The sequence below is a fragment of the Bradysia coprophila genome (genome assembly GCF_014529535.1).
Source record: "Bradysia coprophila strain Holo2 chromosome X unlocalized genomic scaffold, BU_Bcop_v1 contig_20, whole genome shotgun sequence".
Taxonomy (NCBI): Eukaryota; Metazoa; Arthropoda; class Insecta; order Diptera; family Sciaridae; genus Bradysia; species Bradysia coprophila.
Window position 1 is genome coordinate 4,652,694 of NW_023503307.1, and position 26,620 is coordinate 4,679,313.

General features: G+C 37.1%; 5 protein-coding genes across 6 annotated transcripts in view; 3 read left to right on the forward strand and 2 right to left on the reverse strand.

Annotated features, from left to right (window-relative positions):
* The first annotated feature begins 1 nt into the window (after position 1).
* Positions 2-4,516, forward strand: LOC119068570 (LIM domain-containing protein jub). The gene is made up of 6 exons (XM_037172214.1): positions 2-1,765; positions 1,828-1,974; positions 2,046-2,215; positions 2,276-2,338; positions 2,435-2,600; positions 2,661-4,516. Exons 1-6 carry the CDS (start codon positions 532-534, stop codon positions 2,903-2,905), a joined length of 2,025 nt encoding a protein of 674 aa, XP_037028109.1. The 5' UTR covers positions 2-531; the 3' UTR covers positions 2,906-4,516.
* Positions 4,517-6,049: 1,533 nt separating this feature from the next.
* LOC119068588 (uncharacterized protein C18orf19 homolog A) lies at positions 6,050-8,869 on the reverse strand. The gene is made up of 3 exons (XM_037172234.1): positions 8,330-8,869; positions 8,115-8,260; positions 6,050-6,589 (listed from the first exon to the last, which is right to left on the reverse strand). Exons 1-3 carry the CDS (start codon positions 8,746-8,748, stop codon positions 6,270-6,272), a joined length of 885 nt encoding a protein of 294 aa, XP_037028129.1. The 5' UTR covers positions 8,749-8,869; the 3' UTR covers positions 6,050-6,269.
* Positions 8,870-9,202: 333 nt separating this feature from the next.
* On the forward strand, positions 9,203-13,350 carry LOC119068569 (nuclear pore complex protein Nup93-1-like). Its single transcript, XM_037172212.1, has 15 exons — positions 9,203-9,771; positions 9,835-9,913; positions 9,984-10,201; positions 10,271-10,404; positions 10,470-10,606; positions 10,668-10,773; positions 10,837-11,221; positions 11,345-11,489; positions 11,558-11,684; positions 11,747-11,866; positions 11,934-12,057; positions 12,124-12,250; positions 12,694-12,871; positions 12,930-13,056; positions 13,139-13,350. The coding sequence occupies exons 1-15, from the start codon at positions 9,430-9,432 to the stop codon at positions 13,256-13,258; spliced, it is 2,469 nt and encodes an 822-aa protein (XP_037028107.1). The 5' UTR covers positions 9,203-9,429; the 3' UTR covers positions 13,259-13,350.
* A 156-nt stretch (positions 13,351-13,506) lies between these two features.
* LOC119068563 (WD repeat-containing protein 6) lies at positions 13,507-16,910 on the reverse strand. Its single transcript, XM_037172192.1, has 4 exons — positions 16,575-16,910; positions 16,329-16,504; positions 15,918-16,253; positions 13,507-15,860 (listed from the first exon to the last, which is right to left on the reverse strand). Exons 1-4 carry the CDS (start codon positions 16,633-16,635, stop codon positions 13,512-13,514), a joined length of 2,922 nt encoding a protein of 973 aa, XP_037028087.1. The 5' UTR covers positions 16,636-16,910; the 3' UTR covers positions 13,507-13,511.
* Positions 16,911-16,981: 71 nt separating this feature from the next.
* The window catches only part of LOC119068562 (putative leucine-rich repeat-containing protein DDB_G0290503), a 36,738-nt gene continuing 27,099 nt past the window's right edge, over positions 16,982-26,620 (forward strand). For both annotated transcript variants that reach the window (XM_037172190.1, XM_037172191.1), the window contains exons 1-2: positions 16,982-17,344; positions 22,045-22,128. In XM_037172190.1, coding sequence (XP_037028085.1) covers positions 17,153-17,344; positions 22,045-22,128 — 276 coding nt within the window. In that variant the 5' untranslated portion in view covers positions 16,982-17,152. The remainder of the gene's footprint in view (positions 17,345-22,044; positions 22,129-26,620) is intronic.

A 26,620-nucleotide genomic window follows, 5' to 3' on the forward strand; every position in this document is an offset into this window, starting at 1 on the left:
GAAGTCTTGACACCTTTCAGTAGTAGTGTCTTATGTTTCATAGTTTCTTGTTAAAATAAAAAAAAATCTTAAATTTAAAAAGATTATTAGTCTCTGTGAGTTGCCTAGCATACGAATGAACCGTGCAATCGTAAATATAGTCTTTGATACATCGTGATAATACAAACGTTCCGTTCGAAAGAATTCGCAATTAATTCATGTTAGTGCGTCAAATAAAGACAATTCAATTTGCCTTTTTTTTCGTGAGAACTCATCGGATTTTTCGTAAGCTTAACAGTGAAAAATAGCGGAAACCATGCAACTTCAACGAATTAACCTAGTGATTTTATTAAATTATCTGTGATAAATGAGTCGAACAATTTGCCAATAACCGTTTTGACTGTGACTGAATAGCATTTATTGAATAAAAGTCTTCGTAACTTCGGTTTTTATTCGCCAACAATTTTAGATAAATAGTTTTGACAACACTTCCGAAGATCAATCGACTATTTTTTATGTCTTCCTGCAACTGAAACGCACCACAAAACGGCCATGTCAAATCATTCCCAATCCCAACCGGATCCGAATTATTTACTGCGATTGCAAAACCTTCGCATCGATGACTCAAATCGTACAAGGTCAATGAACATACCCTCCGAACCAGCGGACCTTATCGAAACGATAACGAGAGACGGTCAACAGCACATAAACACACGCAAATATGTACCTTTCGACAGAAATAACATAATTTCGGCATCAAAATTCAATAATTCCAAAGCCACCGACGCATTTGCTTCGGCAAAACAGAGTGTACCGCTAGGATCGGTATACTTGGGCACAAATAGTCCAACCCATTCGCTAAGCGGTTCGTCGCATTCGGAAAGCCCGAGAGCCAGTTTAATTGGTGGTATTGGCAACCATGACGCAAGGACTGCACCGCTAATTTACGAGAACATTGAATATTGTACTTACACAACACCACCATTAGACAACACATATTATGGTAGTTTTGAGTCGACCAATCGGAGGGCACAGCCACAAGTACCTACAAATGGTTTGCAACAATCAACCGGTCGTTATGCCCATACGCCACAGCCCGATCCGGATCCAACGCCAATTTACGAAAATCTGCAATCCATCACCGGACAACGAGCCCAGCCTCAAGTGACGGCATCAAGGAAAACGATCCAGTATGGCAGCGACAGTATCGGCGGGTATGTTCCACCAAACATTCAGACAGAGTCGCCATACCGAGTTATGGCACCCGCTATTCCAGTTAAAAGAAACAATGGTAGCACAGCACATTCCCAGGGTTTGAACACAACTCCGAAAGTACAACCAATGACTGCTCGTGCGTCTGTACAGCAGCAGTCCCCGCGACATAATCAAATTCAAGTAAAGCCAAACATTCCAGACGTTAAGCAAAAGCCCGCTGCTTACGATTATCATCTTCCGCCAAAGTATTCGTCATATTTGCCCTCATACGAACAGAAACCTCAGCTGACAATACCGACAAATGTCTCAATGAATCCGAATTACATTGATGACATCGGATCCGATTACGTTTGTATGACAGCTAATCAAAAACCACCAGCCCTCGTATACGCCCAGAAGGCGGTTACAACCACTATTGCAACATCTTCGTCTGTCGGAAGTCCAAAGCACATATCGTCCACAGCACCAACCGATGCATCATCCCATCAGCAGCGCCAGTCACAAGATATTGTTTTACCGTCAGTATCACCAACACCATCGCAAATTAGCTCGGAAAGTGGATCTGGAAAGCGTAAGACTTTTGTTTATCCGAAAGGGGAATGGAATTTCACAATTTTTGTCGCTCTTTTGCAGACAAAATGTTGACGAAAAATCTGCTACCTTACAACGTAACGCCTCCTCGTCCTGCTGGTCCAACCGAAGCGCAATTAAAAGTCGAAGAATTGACGCGCCAGTTGGAAGAAGAAATGGAGCGGAACGAGGAACAAGGAGAGTATTTCGGTAAGGTTTCATTTGTCGAAAGATTTCGTAAGAGTCAGCCGATAATTCGATTGCGTTGGAAATGTGTTTAGGTATTTGTCATACGTGTGGTGATAAAGTGACTGGTGCCGGTGCTGCTTGTCAGGCCATGGGTAATTTGTACCATACAAATTGCTTTATTTGCTGTTCGTGTTCCCGGGCGTTGAGAGGCAAGGCATTTTACAATGTGCACGGAAAAGTTTATTGCGAAGAAGATTATATGGTAAGCCAGTCTATTGTTAGCATTATGATTATGAAACCGATTTTTCGTTCTGTTGTATAGTATTCTGGATTTCAACAAACAGCCGAGAAGTGCGCAATCTGCAATCATTTGATTATGGAGATGGTAAGCAATTATTTTTACTTACTAATGACGTTAGTGTCACCTCTCCTCAAGCTTCTTTATAAAACTGGAATTTTCTTCATCAAAACAAAAATTCAGATTTTACAAGCAATGGGCAAATCGTATCATCCGGGCTGTTTCCGCTGTTGTGTGTGCAATGAATGTTTGGATGGAGTTCCGTTCACTGTGGACGTCGACAATAAAATTTATTGTGTCAACGACTATCACAGTATGTTTGCCCCCAAATGTGCTTGCTGTGGAACAGGTATGTCGCTTTGGTAGGAATATATCGTCGAATTCTAATGCTACATTTCCATGAAAACAGGAATAACTCCAGTTGAAGGTACCGAAGAAACGGTGCGCGTGGTGTCAATGGATAAAGACTTTCACGTCGATTGTTATATTTGCGAAGAGTGTGGCATGCAACTGACTGACGAATCGGATAAAAGATGTTATCCGTACGAGGGCCGATTAATGTGCCGTTCGTGTCATTTGCAAAAGCTTGCGATGCAAGCACCCAATAGTCGAGTTGCCGAACCAGTTTGCGCAACGTATCAATACATGGGTTAGTTTTATGACATAAAATATTTCTCCAACGAAACGAAACGATGAATTAGCCTCTTACCAATATTAGCCGGATGTAAATGCTTTTTAAGTCTAAGCCAAATGAAATCAGTTGATTTGATTTGTACACATAATTCAGCATATTTTATGGTCCAACTATTTTTCGTTTGTACCGAATAATTGAAGGGATGTTTGACCTCTTTAATGAAAAACCAAAGTTTCTTTAAAAAAACTTCTAGCTCCTCTAAGTACGAAGATCGAGCTAGAGCACAAATACAACGAACGAATTAACGAAAGCACTCATTGAGTTCACGTGGCTCCTAAACTCTGGTTCCTTCCTGTCCATTCACTGAATCCATTTTCGTTACTTTTTTGGTAGAGTCAAGCCTACATCACCTAACACTGTCTGCTTTAGGCTCTGAACAGGTCAAATTCAGATCGTACAAAATTACCACTCGGTGTACTCGGCTATTACGTCAAAGGTGGCGTGATTTGTTTTAAGAGTTAATGATTATTGCATATGTTACATATGTCGATGCTTACGGCGGAAACGTATTAAAGTCTCAATATTTAATCAGGTTCAATCTAATTTGACAATATAAAACTTGAATTGATTAAATATGTTAAACCTCATTACGTCTTCTCCTGCAGCACAGGCCAGTGAAACGGAAAGTTAACGAAAACATTTCAGGCCCACTCCGATCTACTAACGAGTCTCCTACAGGGATCAATCAAGTCTATTTTTGCATAAACTGAATTGAACCTGTTCAAAGACTAATTCTTTGAGCATTTAAAGACAAATTTTGAGATGGCCGTGGACGAAATCTAACGTCCGTTGGTCTCAATCCTTCATTTTATTCCGTACATATTCGTGAATACAAAACGCATAGATCGGTCCCCAAAGAACTTATATAGACTGATATTCAATATCCTTCTATTAGTGTTCTTTGCCAGACCCCACGGCACTTTGAGTACCTTATAAGATCACAGTTTAAAATGTGTGTCATATTATTACAATACCAGAATCTTTTGAGTCCTAGAATGGACCATACCGAACGAGGGTTGGCTAAAGGAAATGTGTATCTCGGCTGTCACACATCGTAGAAAATCGAGTTGGGTTTGAAAATGATGAATGAAAATTTAAATTACAAATTTTTATTGAAGCGTGCCGTGACGTACGAGTTAAAAATCCGAAAATTAAAGTTGTCTGGCACAACAGATCTTAAAAAAATATTTTTAAATTTGATTCGTTATTTTTGGCACAACATTCTTCTGAAATCAACTTTGATTTTCTTCGAAGCCTCGTTAGGGTCCTTCTAGGACTCAAAAGTAAAAGTGGTAGAACAAAGGTTTTTCGTTTCGGGTAATGCAATAAAATGGCACCAGTTTCAAACCGTAGACTTATGAATTACTCAAAGTTCCGTAGAACCTTGGTCTACTAGATTCACTAAATTTAAAGCGTCATATTGTAGCCAACTCATTCGCTAGTTTTTGAGCCCTGCTGAAAGATCCTGCCGATTATCAAACTTAATCTAATTCAACTAATTCATTTGGTTGTCAACCGTATGACTCATAACTCATAACAAATGTGAAATAAACAAGATGATGAAAACATTTTCTAAAAAAAAAAATTAACAATAAATAAGCGAAATAATAAGCGAAGAATGTTATATATGCTTTCGGTAAATATTATATTTTACTCGTATTTATTATACACATAAAAATTGATATTGTTGTTCCGATACCAATGGTTTTTTACTTCTTTAAAAAATAATTTTAATTTACAGGCATTTCGAAATGGTGTTTGTATTAATGCTAATAAATTCCATAGGAATAAGGTTTTGTAATCGACAACAGAAATTAGAGAAAGAAATAGAGCAATCGGTGCGATAAAAAGAAGTGATTCATATATTTTTTTGGAAAAACAGCTCACCAAAATCGGTTGTAATTTTCTCCCAGAGTGACCCAAACGTTACCAAAGATGAACTCAGACCAGGCAAGGCCTATGTTTGAAAAAAATATTTCTTAAATTTTTATGATTTGTCGAAATTAGTATTTGAACTAAAGGACATTAAAGATCAGAGCACTGCATATTTAAAAAAAATTAAAAATGATCCAAATGGTATAGATGGAAGATGTCTGAGATGGACCTTGGTAATTCGGTATATTAGGAGTGTGTGAAGGTTCGGCGATCGGAACAAAAAAAATCTTGTCTTCCTTAGATGTCAACAAGCAAAATTTTCGAGCTTTGGTGTGCCCACATATGTTGACCTATACCAAAAAATGTTTTGAGAAGTTTTCTAGCCAAATAAATGTTTTCCTCCTAATTAGAGTCCAATTAAACAGAAAGATTTCGTGTTCGTGGGGAGAATAATTTGGATGAGTGGTCAAGTTCACCGACTATGAAAAATTCTGTGAACGTTTTACTTAAAATGTTTTAAATCGATACAGGAAAGTATTCGAATGGGCTCAAATCTTTAAGAATGGTACAGGCAATCCAACACTGAAAAGTTTTTGAAAATCACGTGAGAAGTGTTTGCGATCGTGAGGGTTTATTTGGCCTAAAATTAAGGCAAGAGAAAATCAAATTTTCAACAAAAAGCGTGGAGAAATTCACCGATTACAAATTTTCTAAGCTACAAACGTTAAATTCAATGATTTGATAGAAAAATATGGTTTTCTGTGAATATTTCCAAAATTTGATTTTCTCTAAGTTATTTGAGGCCAAATTAATACTCACACCACAGACAATTCACAGACAATCGTCTGTTTCGGATCATTATTAAAATTTTTAGCCAATTCTAGCGATTTACGAATTTTTAAGTTTAAGGTTCACTGAGAGTCTGAGAAGTTTAACGACTCACCAAAAACATATTTTCGACAAATTTTTTCCAAATTCATAATTTTTTTGGTTATGTAGTCGAATTAATAGAAATAGAATCTTGGTGATAAATATTCAAAAACTTTTTTTTTGTTGAACTCAAACATTTTACTCCTTCGAAGGCAAGAATTTTTTATGGGTCCCTTCCGTCCCCGATCCACGAATTATCGCACACTCCTATGGTATATTTCTCGAGAGATAGACAGATTTTAGTGTGCTAACTTCCAAGAAATTCCTTGACTTTCGTTTTAAAAATAATCAAAAACGCATAATATCGATTTAACTTTATGCAAAATGTAACATTAGGCATCACCTTTCTTAACAGTTTTACGAGAAAAAAAAACTCATTTTCTGAATAATATTACAAGCTCGATGTTAAAACGTGTATATGGTTATTATCATGTTAAACACAATTGATAAATAAAAATTTAACAAGAAAAAAAAAACTTCAACAAAATTTTCAACATTTCTTTTGTGCTTTCTTTCTCTTTAATTTTTCGTTTTATTTTTACTCTGAAAATTTTCGCAACCTCCGAGCATTTTCGATTTTTTATCGTCAATCTCCTGTCGAATTTGTGCTTTCTTATCATCGTACCGTTGTTTGATCTCTTCCCGTTTATCGTCTAAGCCTTGCAACACCTGAGCCTTCTTGTCATCGTACCGTTGTTTCATCTCTTCTCGTTTATCATCGTAACTTTGTTTTATCTCCGCTTTCTTATCATCGTACATCTTTTGCAGTTCATCTTTGGTCGGCATCGGTTTGATGTAGCCCCATTGAGATAGGTATTTGATAGATATTGTTGTTCCGCCTAGCAAAAATGGAAAGTTCATTTTTAAATCAAAACGAATTTTACAGGTGTTGCACACTGTCATACGTTCAGTGATATTTTTCAGTAACTGAAACAACTGTTGTGATACGTACTAACTTAGAAGGGTCATTAAGGCATTGAGCACACAAATTCAAATCAATTCAGAACTTGAAATGGTAATCAATGATAGTATTCTGGGATTAGTAGGTAGTAGTAATGATCATGGTAAAGTGCGAAAGAATTGTGACCTTCCGTTGGTTAATAGCAAGTTCAGCGAGTTCTTTGAATCTAGTGAATCTGTTGGTCGAGCGAGACTGCTTGCTTCATCTACCAAAGAATCTTCAAAGTGGCTGCAGTTTGTCCCGTCGAGTCAGCTAACTTTGCTATTAGATAACAATACTGCGAGGATTGTTGTTTAGGATTCCAATTGTGTGAATTGTATAAGTGTGTCTCTGGTGAGTTAGTTATAAAGAATGGTTTGCATGGCCTATCATGCAAGCTTAAAATAGGGATACTGTAAACGACATGACAAGGAGTTTTCCAATGCTTTTTCTGCTGCAGACATCTAAATATGTTGCAACCACCAGGAATTTCTTGCGATGATGGTAAAAGACCTGATGGTATGACTATAATGGGACATTGAACTTTTGACATTTTTTGTATTTTGATTAAGAATGTTATTGTAAACAAAAAATTGTTCTACACTATTACAGAATTTTCAAGTTTTGTACTTTTAATTCATATTTGAATTACGGCTACGACCCAAATTCAACCTAAAAGCAAACCTTTTTCGTGAGAGAATTAAGAAAAAATGACATGAGAAGAAAAGAGAGGCATATAGAGACGTATAGTCTTTTTTATGTTTGACTGATCCTTGAAAATCAGAAAACAATTAATTAAAAATATAAATGTTTATAATTTTGCGATAGTTTAGAATAATTTGTTGCTTAGAATAATGTTGTCTATCGAAATTATTGAAACTTCAGTCCCCCATTCCGTGGAGTTATGGCAAGTCTTTTTTATAGTATGTACGTGATACTTTGGCTGGCACCTTCATACATTAATGAATTTTCTAAGAAAGCGCGGTCAATTGCAGAGAGATTAAAGCCTAATTATTATAGAGAACTTAAAGAATATTATTTATTTACCCTACTTGCAGAAACAAAGAGATTTGTCAATAAATTAGGATCGTTAATGAAACAAGCTTCAGGGAAAAAGCGTTCAAGAGAACAAAGAATTTAAATTGTTATGTTCAAATAAAAAGGAATTCAGAATTGGTTAGTCTTGCAAACCATCACCACAACACTACTGACCCAGAAATGATGGGACTATTGAATTGGAATTTACGCCACCCTCAGGCCCAGACTGGCAATACCGTGATTTCGGGCGATTCCCGAAGATTTTGTTTCATTTATGTCTCAAACTTTGTTTAATTTTTAGGACGTTTTACAAATAGAGTTGAATGTAACCCCCGAACGACAGACCGGCACTGTACACCCTTACTCAATTCAGAAGTTTTACTCACCTATAGTTACTGTATAACGAACTGGCGTTGCGATTTTGTAGCACATGTACGTGATGGCATAATGACCCATCGATGAGTCCTTCAATTTGTCTATGATACTTTCATTAATACTCATAGCTTGTAGCAATGCTACCATGTCAACTCCGCTACGAAAAAATAATAATCATTTCCCAACATCGTCACCATCGGCCTCAGATTTAAAAGTTTTCATTTACCTTGTTGACAAGTAATAGAAACCTGCCAGCCATCCAGCTGATGTGACAACATGAACAGGTACCAAGACATACCAATACTTTCTGGTTAATTCCTTGAATCGAGCAACAATTCCTTGTTTCTTTGGCTGTTCCACTTTCGAATCCTTCGTGTCCGACTTCAGACACCATTTCGATGTGGTAAAATTACTGGTAAATAACGAATGGTTGCCGATACGTGACCGTAACACTGTTGTATTAATGCTGCTATCACTGAGCACCGATCTTGTATCTCTGCTTGTGTTCGTTTTACTTGATAAATGAGAAATCGGCATTAACGTGCCACTGTGTTTCGTGTTACAATACGGTGAATATTTTATGTTGAATGATTTGTTGATGGTCATCAACGATTTCAGGTGCCGAGGTGAGAAAAGTTTGGCCATTTTCGTGTATTTTATGTTACCTCACGCAAATAAGTGAAATTCTGTTTCAAATGATGAAACGAAAAAGCACTTTGGCGATTACATCAACAAAACACACGGAATATTTTTTGACAGATTATAAGTATGAATTCATATGAATTAACACTTTGATGTCTAACGTGACTAACGGTTCTATTTCTATTGTGCATACACTTCCATGTAAACCGATTACACAAGGCTGCGCAGACTTTTGGTGAGTCACTAAGGCATTTGACACAAGAATTGTCAATAGATCTGAATCTAGGTCCAAACGTTAAGTTGGAATTCGGGCTAGGCTGGTTGCGGAGGAAATATTTTCTCGGATCTGTCAAATTATGTGCTGTTTTGCATCATTTAGAAAGGTCCCTGTCAGGGTTAAACAATTTAAATTTTCTGTAATGACCTGAGTTGAACGCATCCAAAATCGTTGTGTGTATAGGTTTGCATTTTGACGGTTGTTGTCAACAGAATTTCAGCGCGGTTGTATAAAATACCGCTTACGAAGTTTCTAAATAATTCACAAAAACTACTCGATTGATCGGTAGAAATACGAAATCGAAACGACTGATTTATCGCAAAGGTTCATACAAATTTAAAGGACTCTAATATCAACAATCAGTGTGTGACCTAAGCGAACCGAGTGAGGTTAGAATATTCACAGCCATGGATTTCAATTATTTGCTTCAACAAGCCCAAAAACTGACGCACGACACCCAAGGCACAGAGGATTTTCCCCGTGTGGAGCGTACATTGCCGCAAGTATTGCAAGCTACTCATGAATTGCATGCCCGTGTCATCCAAACTGGTGCTAAGGACATTCAAGCGCATATATTGCTGGGATCGAAAGGCATTGAACTGCCGAAAATATCACAGAAACTCGAAACGATTAGCTCGAGGAAAACATTTGAGCCGTTGGATCCAATTGCCGAAACTGACATTCATAGCTTTTTGCGTAACGAAAAGGAGAATGCCATTCTGTCAGTCATTGAAGAAGTCCATAAGAATGTGAGTGTTTCCGTTGATCCGGTGACTTCTGTTGATTCGACGAAATTATTTTTCCCTTTGCAGTCGTATCAGTCGGCACAGAATCAGAAATGGAAGCACACCATGAACGACTGGAAGCAAGAGAAGATAAAATTGATGAATGGTTTGTCTAAAAATTAGATCCCAAAAACCCTCCGTATTCTAAGAACCGTTTTTTCTTACTCTAAAAACAGCATTGATCGGACCATCACAGAACTGGATCGACATTCGTAAGGCGCCGGAACAAACTATATTGAACGAATCAACGTTTGGTGGTAAATCGAGCTTGAACAACGAGGAAATGGCTTACGCTCGCGAAGTAGCCGAGTACAACAAATTGATTATCAGTGGAGCGATGAGACCGAGCCTAGTGCAGAAATTCAGTGAAGTGGCTACGAAGTTTAACGATTCGGTGGGACATTTTTGTTGTTTTTGTATTACTGGTGTTCTTACGGATGGATTTTTCTTCCGGTCTATCTAGAAAGTCAATGATATGTGGGAACTAGTGAAGTACATGTCGAACGTTCCTCCGTTTCCCAAAACACAAGATCCAATCAAAACTCGTAACCAAAGGACACAGTTTGTGGATCAGGCTAAGAAATATTTGGAAAATCGGTAAGTAGAGACGACGCATTGTTCCAATGAGCCAGTGAGTGATTCAAAATGACTAAACGTTTTAGGTACAAACTATTCATGACTGCAGTAATTTCTGACAATTTGCGTGATGCACAAAGAGGTGGAGTGCCTAGCACCTACAATTTGGTCAGTGCGTTCGTCGGACTGAAGTTCAACAACCAGAATACGAACTCATTCATCGGTAAATATTTGAATTGATTGTATTTGGACAGAATTTTCACATTGAATTTAAATCGATGCAGGATTGCAAGACGGTTTCGTGGACGGAAAACCGTTATGGCCGTTAGTGTATTATTCATTACGTTGCGGCGACATTCAGTCGGCACTAAAGTTTTTGGGCAGAGCTGGGTAAACTAAAAGTTCATTTGAATTTAAGGAAAAAATGAGTCTAATAGTTGACTCATTCCGTAGCTTGAACTCCAGCTCATCGGAGACACCACGCGGCCACGAAGATTTCGTTCAATTGCTCGAATGTAAGTTCCGTAATCCCGAGCAAAAGATCAATTCCAAATTGGAGATGCAGATCAAGCTACAGTACAAGAAGCACATTCGAAACGCTACCGACCAGTACAAGCGAGCCTCCTACTGCATTGTCGGCCGATGTGACGTAAACGAGCAACACGCAGAGGTGGCCAAAACGTCGGACGATTTCCTATGGATTCAATTGTCGATGATACGGAATGATGGAGAGGTGACTGCCGACGATTTGACTTATGCTGGACTGCAATCGATGATTCTGGAGCAATACGGAGAGAAGCACTACAATGCCCAGGAGCAGCCGCATCTGTACTTCCAGGTATGATGATTCGATACAAAATGATTGATGACCAGCGACACATAAAGTCGGTTGCGTGTTTCAATTTTACTGTTGAATTATCGAGATTTTTTGGTATTTCTAACGTTGTGCGACGATTTACAGGTTTTGACCTTAACTGGTCAGTTTGAAGCTGCTATTGAATTTTTGTCGCGTTTCGAGAGATACCGAACGCATGCTGTACACATTGCATTGGCTATGAGCGAAATATACATGTTAGGTGGACCACGTAATGTTCAGGAACCGTTACGTTAGTATGATTCAATATTTACCCCGTCCGTAACCGATTCCAATTTTTGTTTTGTTTCCTTCCAACAGTTTCGGTAGACATTGAAGATCCAGCACCACTTCGTCGTTTAAACGTTGCCCGCCTTGTCATGCTCTACGTTCGGAAATTCGAAGTTACCGATCCGGCCGAAGCGCTTCAGTATTTCTTCTTTTTGCGGTATGATACGCTAACTCGACTGTCGTCAGCTCAATCAATTTTTAATTCAAAATTTTCATCAGAAATTTAACCGATCCCGAAGGCAAAAATCTATTCCTTGTTTGCGTGACCGATTTGGCAATCGAATGTCGTGATTTTGATTTATTGTTCGGGAAAATGCAGTCGACCGGTGTACGATCAAGGTAAATTTATTCGATCAATTTCCTTTCCCGTGCAGCTTCAGTTCACAAAATTATTCAATTTCCCCAGAGGAATTATCGACCAATTCGAGACAATTAATATTGACCCTTCAAAGGCATGTGAAATGGTAGCGGCTGCATTAGTGAAGAAGGGACTGTTTGAGGATGCCATTAAAATGTTTGATTTGGCTGGTGTAAGTTGTGGTTTCGGGTCGATTTTTATCGGAAATTTTAAATCTTTTCTTCTTCAAATCATTTAGATGGAGGATCAAGCTTTGAATCATCTGTCAATTTTATTGTCACAAGTTGTGCACCAATCGAGTACGCAGGGATCGTTGAGAGAACGACTATATATCATGGCGGACGATTTCGCAAGACGATACATAGGTAAGAATTGATGTTTCCGTTAAAGGTTTAATTTCCGAAATGACATTTTCGACACCAAATATTTTTGATAATTTGGTCAAGTAGCAATCAATGTTCTTCTTTGATGCTATTGTGGTATGCGATACTAGTACTGGAATGAAACTTGTTCCACCTCTGAGTGCTGACTGACGTATTTTTCGAAGTTTCCTAGCCGGAGGCGAAAGATAGATAGAACAAAAAAGGCGTTTCGGCTCGTATAGCTGCAATTTCACGTCTTGTGCGAAAACGCTTTTCATTTTGTTACTTGAATCGGAAATAGCTATTTCTGGCTGGAGTACTTCATCGGTAGCTCTACTTCACAACACAATAAAATTAGCTGCAGACGTGCAATTTAGCGGACAGTACAGCTGAAAAATAGCTATATCGGAAGCTGCTAAACTACGATGTCAATTCGTGAATTTCAGGTGTCATCAATTGCGATCCACAAATCATATCAACGTTCACCACATTAAAAGATCTGGTCACCTTTTTCGATTGCTATCACGAAAAGAAGTACGAATTGGCATTGGAAACGTTGGGCCGAACGAAGCTGGTACCGTTGAGCATGAACGATTTGGATATCTGTGTTCATAATTTTAAGCGGTAAGACAAACCATGCTAACTGTAGCCAGAACAATTCTATCATCTTATCGATTCGTAGACTGGGCGGGGAAGTGTGTAAAGTTTTTCCCGATTTACTATTGGCTACCATGGACATTCTTCACAATCAATACAAACAGCTGAAGGGAAAAGACGGCGGAGCGATAAACAACGAATATAGGGAGAGAGTAAGTCGCTTTTCCAACTGGCCAACAGGCCAACGTATCGCTTATTGCAAGGCACACTAACCGCGTACGACTTTTTTTTCAGCAATTGACATTTATTCGTGATCAAGCGAAAGCGTTATCGAATATGGCTGCAACCGTTCCGTACCGCATGCCCGGTGATACGAACAGTAGATTAGTTCAAACCGAAATACTGATGCATTGAAATTGTCGACAGATTTGTGACGATGCTCCCCGTGAATATTACAATTTTCCTAATTTTTGAAATAAATTCATCCGAGTCAAGAGTTATAAACGGTTCAATGTTAGATTTATCCCAGACACCACGCAATTATCCTGATAAAATGACCTACTCAACGATATTAAAAAGAAGGCTATCTGAATTCGCTGACCTGTCTTTAGAATGAAGGTAAGTTGAGCTTGCAGGCCATCATGAAAAGAAAAATCGTTTCGTTTCGTCATTTTTTCACTTTAATCAACTGAATTCCACTGCCATAAACCAGAATTCCGTTCCTTTGAAGAAGGTGAAGTCCTTTTGCGTCGGCTACAGTTGAGCCGGAAATTTTTCGAGACACGAATGTTTGCAGATCGACTTCGTATAATATTTGATCCACACTGATAGAATAGAGGCTGGATCCGTTGTTCGAGAACTTAACGCCATTCACCTGCGCTGTATGGTAATGTAAGTGTTTGGTTTCGATAGCCTCAACTGACTTCTTTCCTAAGGAAAATGAGGACACAACGGTCGATTGATCATCACCTCCAGTTGCGATGATAAATCGATTCTCCACTGCCACGATGTCGAACGAATTGATTCCGCTGTTGTGATGTTTTAACTGGTAAAATGGCTGCGAATCAATCGAGTTGTTCTCTGTTAATTCCCAAAAAGACACGTTACCATCCGTCGCCATTGTCAGTAAATATTTGCTATTTTCGTGACTGAGGTAGTGAGTGTGCAGTAAACATTTTCCGTAAAAGATCGAATCGATTGACATTATTTGTCTCTTCGTCAAATCGAAATTAAATTGTCGAATGTAGCCGTCCGAGCATCCAGTAAAAATTTGAAAATCTTCCGTACAGCTTACACTCATAAATCGAGTTTCCGGATCGAAGTCAATCATTTGCGATTTACCCAATCGTTTTCGCTGAATATCAGTAGAATTTAGCATAAAACTTGTGACCTCTTCTGTAGTAATTTCCCTGCCGTTCATTGCAATTTTACTGATACAAATTTGAGCACGCCCGCCAGCAGAAACAACGAATCTTTCCATCGGACTTCGTTCAACAATCGTCAAGGTTTTAACGCAAGAAATGTGCTGCACCATGTCGACTAGGTGTTCCATAAATGAGTCGACCTTTTCACTAAATTTGCTAATTTTCAAAATGTTGTCATCTCCACCGGAAACCAAGATAACGTCTCCGTCACCCGTATCGATGCATTGAATTAAATTACACGATTTCGTATGCCATTTCGTTACCGGAATCTGAAAGAACTTCTGCTGATCATCGGCATATCCAGAAAGAGTGACACTGTACAGCATTTTGTTTCGAATGAAAATGAATTTTCCGTAATTTTCAGTCACTAATAGGTCCCAAAACCTATGTCCACCGCCACAATCGATCTCATCGACGATATCACATTCGTCATTGGTAAGTACGAAATGTTTGTCGTTAAAACCCGCATACAATTTTCGATTACCGCGGCGAAAAACGACTCTTTCCATCCATGACACCGGTAATTTCTGAGTCAAGAGAATGACCAGTTTCTTGCACGCCACATTCAAAGCAATTACTTTCGTAGTGCCATCATGACCCGATGTCAGAAATGTTCCGTTCTCCGAATGCAGCACCGTACATCCTAAATTGCCGTGTAAATGTTTCAGTCTATGTCGATGGTGCACCTCGTTCGATTCAATTTCATATAAATGTAAATCTCCTGTTCGATCGCCGACAATTAGGAAATCATTTTGCTTCAATGCAACCGTTATGTACGTGTCTTTAGATGTTGGAAGGGAAAAGGTGAGTTGTACGTTAGACGTTCGGTTGATAAATGCACAACTTCCGGTCTCGTCTGAGAGCAAGTATTCATTTTCGTTAAGAAATTTAAACGACCGTACCATGTTAGGAACATCGGGCACCTCGTATATCAGACGTAGAGAATCGAATGTGTCATATTCAAAAACCGATGCGCGTTGATAGCCAGCTATGGCAATGTATCGGCCGAATTTCTCTAAAACACAACTTTTGTAGCTGCTGAACTCACAGACCGACCATTCGTTGCAATCATTTTGATAAATCAGTCGATTTTCGCTAGTCAATGCGATGATTTTCTTGTTGTCTGTTAACTTCACCTTAGCCAAATACTCATTTCCTTGTAGAATTTCGTTCGAAACAATTTCCTTTGTCCATCCTTGGCGTTGGAGAACATTTTCCAGTCCAATCTCGCGAACATTGCCATCACTTCCACACACGAAAATCTTTTTTATCGTTGAATCATAGTCCAAATTCCATAACGTTGCACCACAATTAAAGCGTCGTCGATTCAAAAGAGAACCACCATCTGACCATACACATATGTTTGAATCTTCCCCAATCGATACGATGTACGGAGCATTGTTTTCCTCGATTATTTTGCATCGAAACACTCTGGCCGTATGACCGTACAGAGATTTTACTTGCTTTATCGTGCAATCGGACCAATTTGAATCGTTGGCACAATTAATTTTCCAAATTTTTACCGACCTATCATCGGATGTGGTTGTCATCAACCCAAGTTTGATGTTACAGTCGATGGAAAATATTACTCCCTGTAATGGTGGACTGTCGATAATTCTTGTTCATTAGGATTCGAATATAAAATTTACATTGTGTCCGGCTAGCCGATGCAGCATTTCTATTATACCATCGATTCCACGCCAAATAAATACATATCCAAGTGCAGTACCACCGAATAAAACAGTTGAATGCCAGGTCGTACCCAATATAAGTGACGTGTATAACGTTGATTTGTCTGTACAGGATAGTTTCTCTGATACTTCAATGGCAGCTCGTTCAGGATCTTCATCATGCCATACAATTGAGAAACGCAACGCCACACTGTGGAACGTTAGGCAACAGAAGGAGTTCGGTTCATCCTCGTAGAAGTTGACGCTGCTGATCCAATCGCTCAATCGGACAGAATTTACGTGTCGAAATTCGTGCTGAAAATTCAAATCGAGTTCGTAAGAAGCACGAACACGAAGCTCACAACAAAGTCGGGAGGTTCAGTTACTCACGTCTCTAATCCAAATCAACGCTATCTCCCTTCCACCATGAACCAGAACATGAAATTCTGTGGAACTTTTCCGAAGGCTTTGTATGCCATGGATTTTATCATACAAATTGGTCGCAAAAAACTTGTGGACAGTGTGACCTTTACTTTGCTGATAGTAGTGAAGATCATTCCCGATCGCTATATTGACAACAAGAAAATCTTTACCATCAATTTAGTGAATAAAACAAGAAATTTGAGGCTTACATACCGACTAGTAAACAGTCGGTTGAAAGAACTTTTAGACAAACTGAATCGGTGATTGTATACATGCCAAGCGAGTTAGATGAAAAGGAGCAAATCAAAACAAATGTCCCAGTGCAATGAAATGTGAAGTATTGTGTATCTGTGTGTTATAATCACGAGCCATACTGGTCATACTTCAAATATCTTAAGGGTCCTAAATATGTGTGAATGGACTCGGTGTAATTGTGGTATTTTATCAATCAAAATTCGAGAGAGATTTCGTATTTCAATGATGGAAAGAAATGATTTCCTCAACTTGTTATTTGATATAATTTTGCCCGCCATGCGGTACACAAGCCTGAAATACGGTTAAGTGAACGCTATCGCTCCAACATTTTTTTATCATCATCAGCTGATTTTTTGTGCCAACGAAACAACTGTCAACAAAAGTTGTGTACGCAAAAAAAAAATATCAAAATAAATCAAAATAGTTTTTGTGAAAAAAGGAAAAATTTTGTCCGTAATAAATTGTCTAATTGTCCGTTCACGTCACAGGGAATAGTTGCTTACATTAATGCCATTCAGTCCATCAAACCGAAAACGATGGCATGGTTTAAATTAAACGACAGCTTAAATACGCTGAAAGGCCAAATATCAAATGTTTCGAATGTTGTGCAAGAAGTATTCTCCGAAGCAATCATTGATGAAAATTCGGCCGAACCCGTAGCTAAATTGGAGGATGCCGTCAAGGAAATCGACCATTTGACCAATTTGTGTAACACCAAGGACAATGAGGTAATGCCATTTTTAAATATGCACAGCCGGTGTGCACATCAATATTGCGTAGTTGGTTGAGTATGCCATTGGTAAACAAACCAGACTTTTACTTTTAGCAAAACGGTATGTTATGTTTGACTCCCGACCGATTTTAGTTTTGATATTGCTACGTCGTAGTGCTTACCTAACACAACCATTTCAACTTCATTACTGTCTCGCGTGCTCTGCTCCTAATGTTGATATTGTTATTGTCGATGTAGAGATGAGTGGGCCTCCCGTAAAAGTGGGCTTCCTGCAGTCCGTTTCCATGGAATAGACTTTATGACCAGAGTGAGAAGTACGAAGACCTTAGACTCGGAGTTGTAATTACATTTTTGTTCTTCCTAATATTATTTCGATACATCTCACCCCGCAAGACAGTGGTCTGAATTATGTTTCCTTCTCCCTCATCATAACAGCCTGCAGCATTAAGAGTTTCAAATTCGTAGGCAATGGGCATTATTGTCATGAAACGTTAGCGTCCTTTAAATTTATAATTTCTTGTAATGACATGTAGCGTGCTCGTGGACATGTAATTCGGAATGAAACCGTCAGAACCTTGCAAAAGACTTCGTTTGAGTGGTGGTTGAACCAAGATTTTTTTTTTTATCTGAGCTGAGTGATGGTGAAATGAGTCAAGTTCGACAACTGCTACAAACAAAATTTTTATCTGAATTTCTAAACATAGACGTGACTGCGAAGCTGCCTATTTAGCTTCTGAATGGTGTCTCTAAGGGCACATTCGGCCAATGACGGTCTGTTGAGTTACAGTTTTTAAGACTCAAAACTCTACTTTCAAGAAAAAATCGTAGTTTCAGGCATTAGACTGATCCTTCCTCTATTGCCTCAAAGTGTTAAAAATTTGATCTGAGGTAACTGGTCAATGACCAGTGGTCATACAAAACTATTGCAATAGACGGAGGTCTGCACTTTCAAAACCATATTCTACAGCGATCTCCGCTATCAAAAGCTTTTCTCCGCCAATAACGGTTATGTTCCATAGTTTTTCACGCTGTATCGTCTACAGCAAGTTTTATTCGCTCACCATAGAAACGTAGGCATCCGCTGATACGATTTTACATATTCTGACAATTTACCATCAGCGAACCGCCGAGTTATGTAAGAGGACAACCAAAACTTTCGGGGATGGAAAGAGCCGCAAAAACTGTGGAACAAATCCGTTATTAGCGGAGAAAAAATTTTTATAGCGGAGACAGGACCGAGGCCGGGGTTTACTGTTGAAGTTACGAAATAAAAGTCGAACAATTAACCGTTTTTGAAAACAAAGTTTGTCGGGTGGGTAAAATTGAATCAGGCTCTGTTTTCTATGGTGGGAAAGCTTTGGGTTTTAGGCGTCAAAACGTGGTATATCCTCTCATGATGTTGTCGATGTCGATGTTGTTGAGCATCTGCTTAAAATAATTTTTAAATTATGTTAATCGAAAGACAGAATTGGAGCTAAGTTCTGGGCCTATTTTTCGGATATTTTGAAAATTTTAGCAAATTTAGGAAATAATTTTTCCACAAATTGACATTGGTTAAATTCTACCACCCCTCACTGTATGTGACGGCACAATAAAACACATCGACAAAACACAAAAATATTTTACTTCATTGTATTGAAGATCTACTTTGCAATTAAAGCCAGGAATCAATCAAAATTTTAAATATTAGTAGAAATATTTGTAGATCTCATTTACCATTTCATATACCAAATATTCATGGAACATCTGAGCAATTTTTGTTGGGACTATAAAGATGTAGGTACATGCGGTTCAAACTCTGAGTAGACATCAAGGGTATGATGTTCTTATGAGTCCAATGAGTTTTTCGGATAAATTGTCGTTGTTGTTGCAACCATCAACGAAAATGAAGCTTGTGAAAGATCTACTTAGGTCGTCAAGCTTTAGCCCTTAAAAAGCTCCAAACTTGTTGAATTTTATCCAGTTGAAACTAAATTTAACCGCTTCAAAGTATCTGCGACGAATTGTGAGTCTAGTCATTGATGACTAAAGTTCTGGCCTAACGATTTCTGTTATCTTTTTTGTAATTTTTTAAGTGTCAGAACTTAATGGACACTAATCTACTTTCCCTTCACATAAATGACCTAGATGTTTATGGGGGCATAAAAAGATTCTGAATGTAAAATATCTGTGAAACATTATAATATGTGAAAAATGTGATATATATCATGCAACACATTCTTTGAAAAGCTATTATTTGAAAAATCATGGAGGTACAAGCAGAGCAGAATACAAATATAAATGTTTTCATTTCATTGTCATTCATGGTCGAGGGTCCCATGTTGATTAAAAAAACCTTGTCCATCATTAAATGAAAAAAATAATTAAAAAATTACGAGTTGAGGGTAGAGATGCTGAAAGGTGTATACTAGGTGAAAATTTGCAAGTTCATGTTAATTTTAAGACTATTGTAGCAACATAAGAATTTGAACTTGGGTTTCTGAAGAGGTTGTGGATGACGAAAAATTCGCTGCGTCTGCACTCCTGAACTCGTTCTATCAGAAATGTAGCGACTTCCATTGATTTGGTGTTGATTTATTCGGTGCTGTACATATTTCTGAAAATTTTATAAAAATACTTTTCCAAAAAAGATACTTCTTTACCTCTACAACAGATAAAAGAGCTCTAACCACTAAGCTCAACGATTATTATTGTCATTCATTGTCAATCATTCATTTCTGCGGCAGATGTGCTCTAAATCGGTTAAAAATGATTTTTTTACAAACCATTTTTAGAAGCACCCACATTATTCCGAAAAATTATCACTAAATTTGTTTTGATTGATTATAACATAATATTATCAATCTTTCTTGCATCTGCTCTGTTGTTGACTAAAACAACCCCTAAAACCAGCTTTGACAAATTGTCTCTAAATTGAAAAGTAAATTACATTGGAAGTTTACAAAAAAAAAATCGATACTCACGATCTGCAGTCTCTCCAGAGGCGTGAGTTTCAATGTTTTCATTAACTTAAACGTTGTTCTTTCGCGTGTGAAATGAAAAGCACAACTGTTGGCCCAAAAGCAGTTCCTCCAGCCGCCACTTCTGATGTTTAGATAGTATTTTTTCTACAAAACTCCGTTGTAGTACAAAAATGTATAAATTTCCAAATCAATTAAAGCATCAGAAATAAAATTTCAATCGGCTAAAGCTCGGAACAGATTAGATCGACCGGGATCCTGAAGTTCAGAATTCGTAACTTGAGCGTTCTTATGGGATTTTATACCTGGAACTGTCAACTTACGAATATAATCAGTTACGAAAATACGAGAATCGTCGCCCAGATAAATAAAAACCTAACTTAACTGAATTTCTTTTGAGTTCAGATTTCAGGTAAATTACGGTCAGTTCAGTTCAGATTCACATATTTTCAGGTTGACTTGAATTTCGGTTTCAGATCAAGGTTAAAAAATCGAAATAAATGTTGATATAAAATAGGATCTCTTCCTCCTGCAGGATGAAAGAAAGATGTATTTAAATTACTGTCAAATTCTTCCGCGTCTCAACTCGCAGCAGCTAATTTTTTCACAATCTGAGGGACTCAGGTACTAATTTTGGATAATTTATATGGGAATTTAAATTACCTCCCAAAATCGGGCCTGTACAAATGTTTCCTTCCCAAATGGCCGTATTTCGTCGCACTATTTTCCATTCGCACAATCAAAGTTTTTTATTGTTTCAACAACAAAAAATAAATTGCAACGATTCAATTATAATTCCGGCTGCCTTATGTCGTTGAACCCGTATTATTCTACAATCGAATACAGAATAATGGGACTTTCAATTAGAACCATTTTTTCTTTAATTTTACCCGCCATTTTTAAGGTATACCCTATGCATTTTAATGTCGTGTGAACGACTGTAAATTTGAACCAAATTATCTACATTACGGTTACAATTAAAATAATTCTTATAGTGGTTCGGCAAATCAAAAACCTTCGACATGCCTGTATGACTGTACGTAGCGTATGTGTACGAACGTCAATACATGTATTTCATACACATGGGTGTTAAAATTAGTTTTTATCTATAAAAATGGTTCTGCGCTGACAACCGTTGCTTGAATTTTATATCAAAGCCGTGGGAACCACCCAAACGATAACACATTTAAATTATATTTAACTTTTATAGACAAATCGTGGAATTTTCTATCCAATTTTTCAGGTACACATTATTTTTCAAAACGTTTGCGTTCGAAATATATATGCTAAGGCCTAATAACATTTCGAATACATTACGAAAAAAACGCATGTTATCAAAATGTAATTTTTATATGGACGGTTAAGGAAAGGTATTGTTTGCTTAGCACTCAACCATGATACATATAAATATAAATGTTTTTTAAATAAAACTTTTTTTTCTTATCTTTTTCCTAACACAACGTTTGCATAACATCTACAAATTCGATGTTTATGTGTTTGTATTTATGATTCCTGAAAAAAAACGTTATTTACATTAATATTGTTATCGTTAGATAAACGCTTTTACTTTATGTTACATTATCAAACGTTTATTACAAAACATAATATAAAATACGAGGGAACTCAAAACTAGCCGACAAAAATTGACTTAAATGCAGAAAAAACGGCTTCAAACGAAAAAAAAAATGGCTTTGTTCTCGTAACATGTATTTTTAGATAAATCTCTTTCTTCCAGCTCACCGCTCTGCGCCGCCAAATATTAGAATTGCAACAGCAGAAAAATGCTGAAAACACCACCGGTTCAGCGCTGGTAAAATCGGTGAGTAACATTTTTTTATCGTTTACCTAAAAGTCAATATTACAGTTGATGATATCGATCGACTGATTATGTCGAAATTCGGGGAAAAGAGCATAATGATTTATTGAATGGAACTGTACAGTTGCCGGTTGGTTTTCTAAGTATTGGGCTTTTTTTGCGGACCGCTCTACCCAAAATGCATCTTTTTTTCGTCTGAATTTTAACACTCGACTATAGTCTAGAACGAACTTTAACGAAAATAAGTTTTCAATAAACGAGTCATTGTAATATTTCGTACTTAACAGTTTGTTGGTGGGACAGCTTTTGATACAATTGAGGGATAATCAGCGTGTTTTGCACCTGTCAAAGCTTGAGTTCATTGTATGATATCGTATCGCGTAATATCCATGCTTGTAAATATTAGGGGCCTTACTTACAACTAACGAGATATGTTAAACTAGCACGGTAACAGCGATTGTTAAGAAATCGTTAAGTAGCGAGTATTTTAAGGAAAACTTATTCCTAACATTTTCTCATTTAAAAAAAAATTAAATCTGGGAAAATAAAGGAAAAATCGGAATGTTTAGGATTGACACTGAAGCTACTCTTTCGAAATTTCTCTAAAAATTTTTAGGGCCCGTTGTAAAAGAGTTGAATTTAAATAAATTCTGGAATAATAAAATTGGCAGACAAAGTGGAAAACAACCTAATACTAAGCCCAACAACGATTTATGCAACGGCATCTAAAGTTTGCAAATTTTTCACATTATGATGCTGAGTGTTTCTAAATTTAATTCTTCATTTGGCATCACTATCTTCATTTTGACATCAACTTGGATTTTTATTAGCGACGCTAACGCTAACTCTAATTTCGAAAAATGTTAGCGTCGCTAAACTTATTTGCTAACAGAAAAAAAGTTAGCGCGCTAGTAGCGGCCGCTAATAGCGATCGCTAATGTTTCGCTAAAAAATCTCATGAATAAGACGATTTCTTAATTTAAATTTTTTTTAACATTTTTGATCATGATGAACATGATGAAATCTCAATAATTTTTTAAATATTGTTTTTGATGAACTTTGATTGCATTTTGTTCAATCGTTTTTTGAGGAAAATTTATTAGAATTTATGATTATGTTGAAGATTTATGTTGAAGTTTACCCTTTTACGGGAGTTGCAAAAGATTGAGTATAGTAGCAAGTAGCTATTGCATACTAGTGATGAACAATTAGAAAGTCAAGATTTCATGTGAATTTTGTTAATCCAAAGCATGAAAAGTATTTTACACGATTGCGAGTTGGAGTTGGTCTAATACATGAAATTTCATAAACTTTCAACGGACTTTGAATGTGAAGTACATTTCATAACTCGATTTTTCAACGCTTCACTTCTAGTTAGGCAAATAACAATTCTAATAATTCAATATTAAATTGTTCAATACCTAGAATGTTCTATTTTTCATTAGCGAAGTGATTAGCGGTCAGCGAAAAAAATTTCGCTAATGATATTCTAGCGAGCGCTAACGCTATTAACGACATTTTTTGAAAATAAGCGTCGCTATTAGCGGCGCTAGTAGCGACGCTAGTAGCGTCGCTAATGACTAGCGACGCTAGTGCAACCTTGCAAATAGCTATGGGCTAGAATTGTCCCCCAGACACGTTACTAATAAAAAAATTTTGGACATAAGTTTGGTTCAAATTTACTCTTTTATTCCAGCCGTAAAGGTCAATTTTTTTTTAAATGGTCCGCAAATCCTGCAACACAAAACTTCTGTGGTAGATTTTCGATATGTTATAGAGGCTGAAGCCAGCTACCATAATATGTAGTTCACCCATCAGAACAATGATGTTGCAGAGGTACAGTACTATTTGAAAGTTGACCATACTTTGTTTGATGGCTGGCCATGGGTGGTGCGTGCGGAAGTCAGAGTGGGCTCAAACGGTCGGCCGTGGATAGGCCAGCAATCCTACAAAGGTTCAACTTTTTGTGTTACTCCTTCCTCAAGTAAATGCTAAAAAAGTGTTCTGACCACCCTCTGACATCACATCACATGTAGAGACATTACACCCAAACTGGATTTGTTTGAGAAAAAATGGCAGACACCCCCTCGTTAGAATTGAACGACAAATCGAATGAGCTATAACTCAATAATATCGGCGATAGCATGTTTCAGAAATTGAAAATTTGGCTGACGAATTGGCGAATTGACTCTTAAGTAGCGTCATACTTTGCAAACTTTAGCATTAGATGCATAAATGTTGCATAAATCGTTGAATGAAACTCGTTAGATTCCTCTGTTGCACAAATCTTTGTATGAATCTCTGTCATAAATAACCATTTAGGCAGTAGATTGTCACAGTCGCATGCCATTGATTAAGATAAATTCCAACGATACAGAAAATGGGCGCAGTTTCCGTGTCCGGTTAGTCGAAAAAAAGCTTTTCACAACGCAGCTGAGGTTCCACTGGTTGTGAAAAACGTTGTGTTTAACTAGGGAAAAAAAGTTGGGAATTGCTTTTTCTCTGCAACACCCGAGAAATGCACTTTCCAACTTTTCTTCCCTAGTTGAAGTAATGTAATAATATGGCAAAGTTGCGTGGAGCACTGGTATAACATAAAAGCACTTTGGTTTGATTTTTGTTTACAAAAATGTATCGAAAACGAGACAAACAGTGAAGAAAAATCAAATGAAACCCCATACGATTCAAATGAAATCAAATTTTCAGAATCCGATCCAAAAAAAAAGAAAGGATTAATGGGAATTATAACATAAAGGTTCATGCGTGTGACACTTAAATCGTTAGAGGTATGGTGGTGCTAGTCTAAACTCAAGCTTTCATGGCCCTGTCATGCCATCTCTATAGTGTAACTATTACAATAATTAAATCAATTTAGTTCTGGAAAATGTTATTTATTTCGCGAATGAAAAATGCAACTCTTCTGAATAATGGCCCTCGCTCCATTTAGGACGCAATCACGCTCGCGCAAGTTTCTTAGTTATTTGACTTTTTCAGAAATATAACTCTTAAACATTTAGTCATCTAGTCACGATATTATCAATTAATTCCTTGTTGAACTGAAATTTTCTTTTTGAAATCTGTTAAGAACTCTGGTGTTGTGTTGTACCCATTGAGTTAAACTCTACTTATGGTTCAGTCAAAATGTAATTTTAAGACAGAATTCGACTTCTTGAAAAATTTCGGAAATTTTTAAGGATTTCATGACTTTCTGGAACATTTCACAGGGGTTCTTCAAGGAATTTCTAAGAAATGGTCCCTCTTAGTATTCCAGTGTGGTTGAGTCATGATAGATCTAGCCTGGGGCCTAAAACTAAATTTTTTGATAATTTCGATACGTAAGATACGCAAGGTTATCCTGTCGGGTTCATTCAGTTGCCCAAAAAAATGATTTGAAATGAAAATTTAGTTCTTTGTGTTCAGATATAATGGCTGAAATGATAGTTGGTTCATAATATCGATATTATCAGTTTTATCAATTTTTTTTGTTCTGTTTAATAAAGGGACATATGCATGCGTACATATTATGTACTTTATTTAAGTATTTTTATCAGAAAAATACAACATTTTATCATAATCGCTATCAAACGTTACTATAGCATTTTATTGTCGAAATAGATAGGGGTAAAATTAGCATAATAGGGGTATAAAAGACAAGCACCTGATGAAAATACTTATTGTTTTGTTGCATTTACGCGCTGAAACGTTATAACACCTCAAAACATATCGAGTTATTGTTAGTCTGTTGAATTAAATTAAAATTTTGTGCATTTCATATTGTTTGAGTGTAAACGCTGGAAATTAACATAATATTCAAGTTTGTCAATGATATGGTGGTAAATAAATTTCTGATGCGTAAGTATTGTGTGGAATCATTTTTTTTTCAATTTCAATTTATACTCCACATTTCGTCATTATGAATTTTATATTCGTTTTAAAAAGCCTGCATTATTTGGTTGTATTATATTTTAGACGTTTTGCATTATTATTGTTAGACTCGCACAATACGGTGTAACTGTAAGAGTCTCTCAGGTTTGTGGTTTTGTCACCTGCAATGAAAACGGAATTTTTTTGGGACAAGCCATAAGCTCGGCTTCGCCTCGACTAGTACTGAACAATTCCACTTTTCATCACAGTAACAAAATATATTATTATACTATTAGTGGCCACCCAAGTTTTTATCATGGCTCCGACCAAGCTGATTTCCAATTGAGTTACAAACAATTTTTTTTTTATCGATGGAGAACCTAATTATAAGACACTTTGTCTCGTATCATATGCCAAAAAAAGTTAAAACTTTTTTTATAAATCATTTTGAAAGTCACTAAAAACACGAAAATTCGAATAGAAATACAGTATGTCATCAAAAAATTTTTGTATTTCGATTCGAATTTTCGTGTTTTCAGTGACTTTCAAAATGATTTATAAAAAAAGTTGTAACTTTTTTTGGCATATGATACGAGACAAAGTGTCTTATAATTAGGTTCTCCATCGATAA

Coding starts and splice junctions, on each gene's coding strand:
- LOC119068569 (XM_037172212.1), top strand. CDS start 9,430: ATGGATTTCAATTATTTGCTTCAACAAGCCCAAAAACTGACGCACGAC. Junction 11,685..11,746: donor CAGTATTTCTTCTTTTTGCG/GTATGATACGCT, acceptor AATTTTCATCAG/AAATTTAACCGATCCCGAAG. Junction 11,867..11,933: donor TCGACCGGTGTACGATCAAG/GTAAATTTATTC, acceptor CAATTTCCCCAG/AGGAATTATCGACCAATTCG.
- LOC119068570 (XM_037172214.1), top strand. CDS start 532: ATGTCAAATCATTCCCAATCCCAACCGGATCCGAATTATTTACTGCGA. Junction 1,766..1,827: donor GGAAAGTGGATCTGGAAAGC/GTAAGACTTTTG, acceptor GCTCTTTTGCAG/ACAAAATGTTGACGAAAAAT. Junction 2,216..2,275: donor ATTGCGAAGAAGATTATATG/GTAAGCCAGTCT, acceptor TCTGTTGTATAG/TATTCTGGATTTCAACAAAC.
- LOC119068588 (XM_037172234.1), bottom strand. CDS start 8,748: ATGGCCAAACTTTTCTCACCTCGGCACCTGAAATCGTTGATGACCATC. Junction 8,261..8,329: donor TTCTATTACTTGTCAACAAG/GTAAATGAAAAC, acceptor ATTTTTTCGTAG/CGGAGTTGACATGGTAGCAT. Junction 6,590..8,114: donor TCGTTATACAGTAACTATAG/GTGAGTAAAACT, acceptor CATTTTTGCTAG/GCGGAACAACAATATCTATC.
- LOC119068563 (XM_037172192.1), bottom strand. CDS start 16,635: ATGTATACAATCACCGATTCAGTTTGTCTAAAAGTTCTTTCAACCGAC. Junction 16,505..16,574: donor AACCGACTGTTTACTAGTCG/GTATGTAAGCCT, acceptor TTGTCAATATAG/CGATCGGGAATGATCTTCAC. Junction 15,861..15,917: donor ATCGGCTAGCCGGACACAAT/GTAAATTTTATA, acceptor CCACCATTACAG/GGAGTAATATTTTCCATCGA.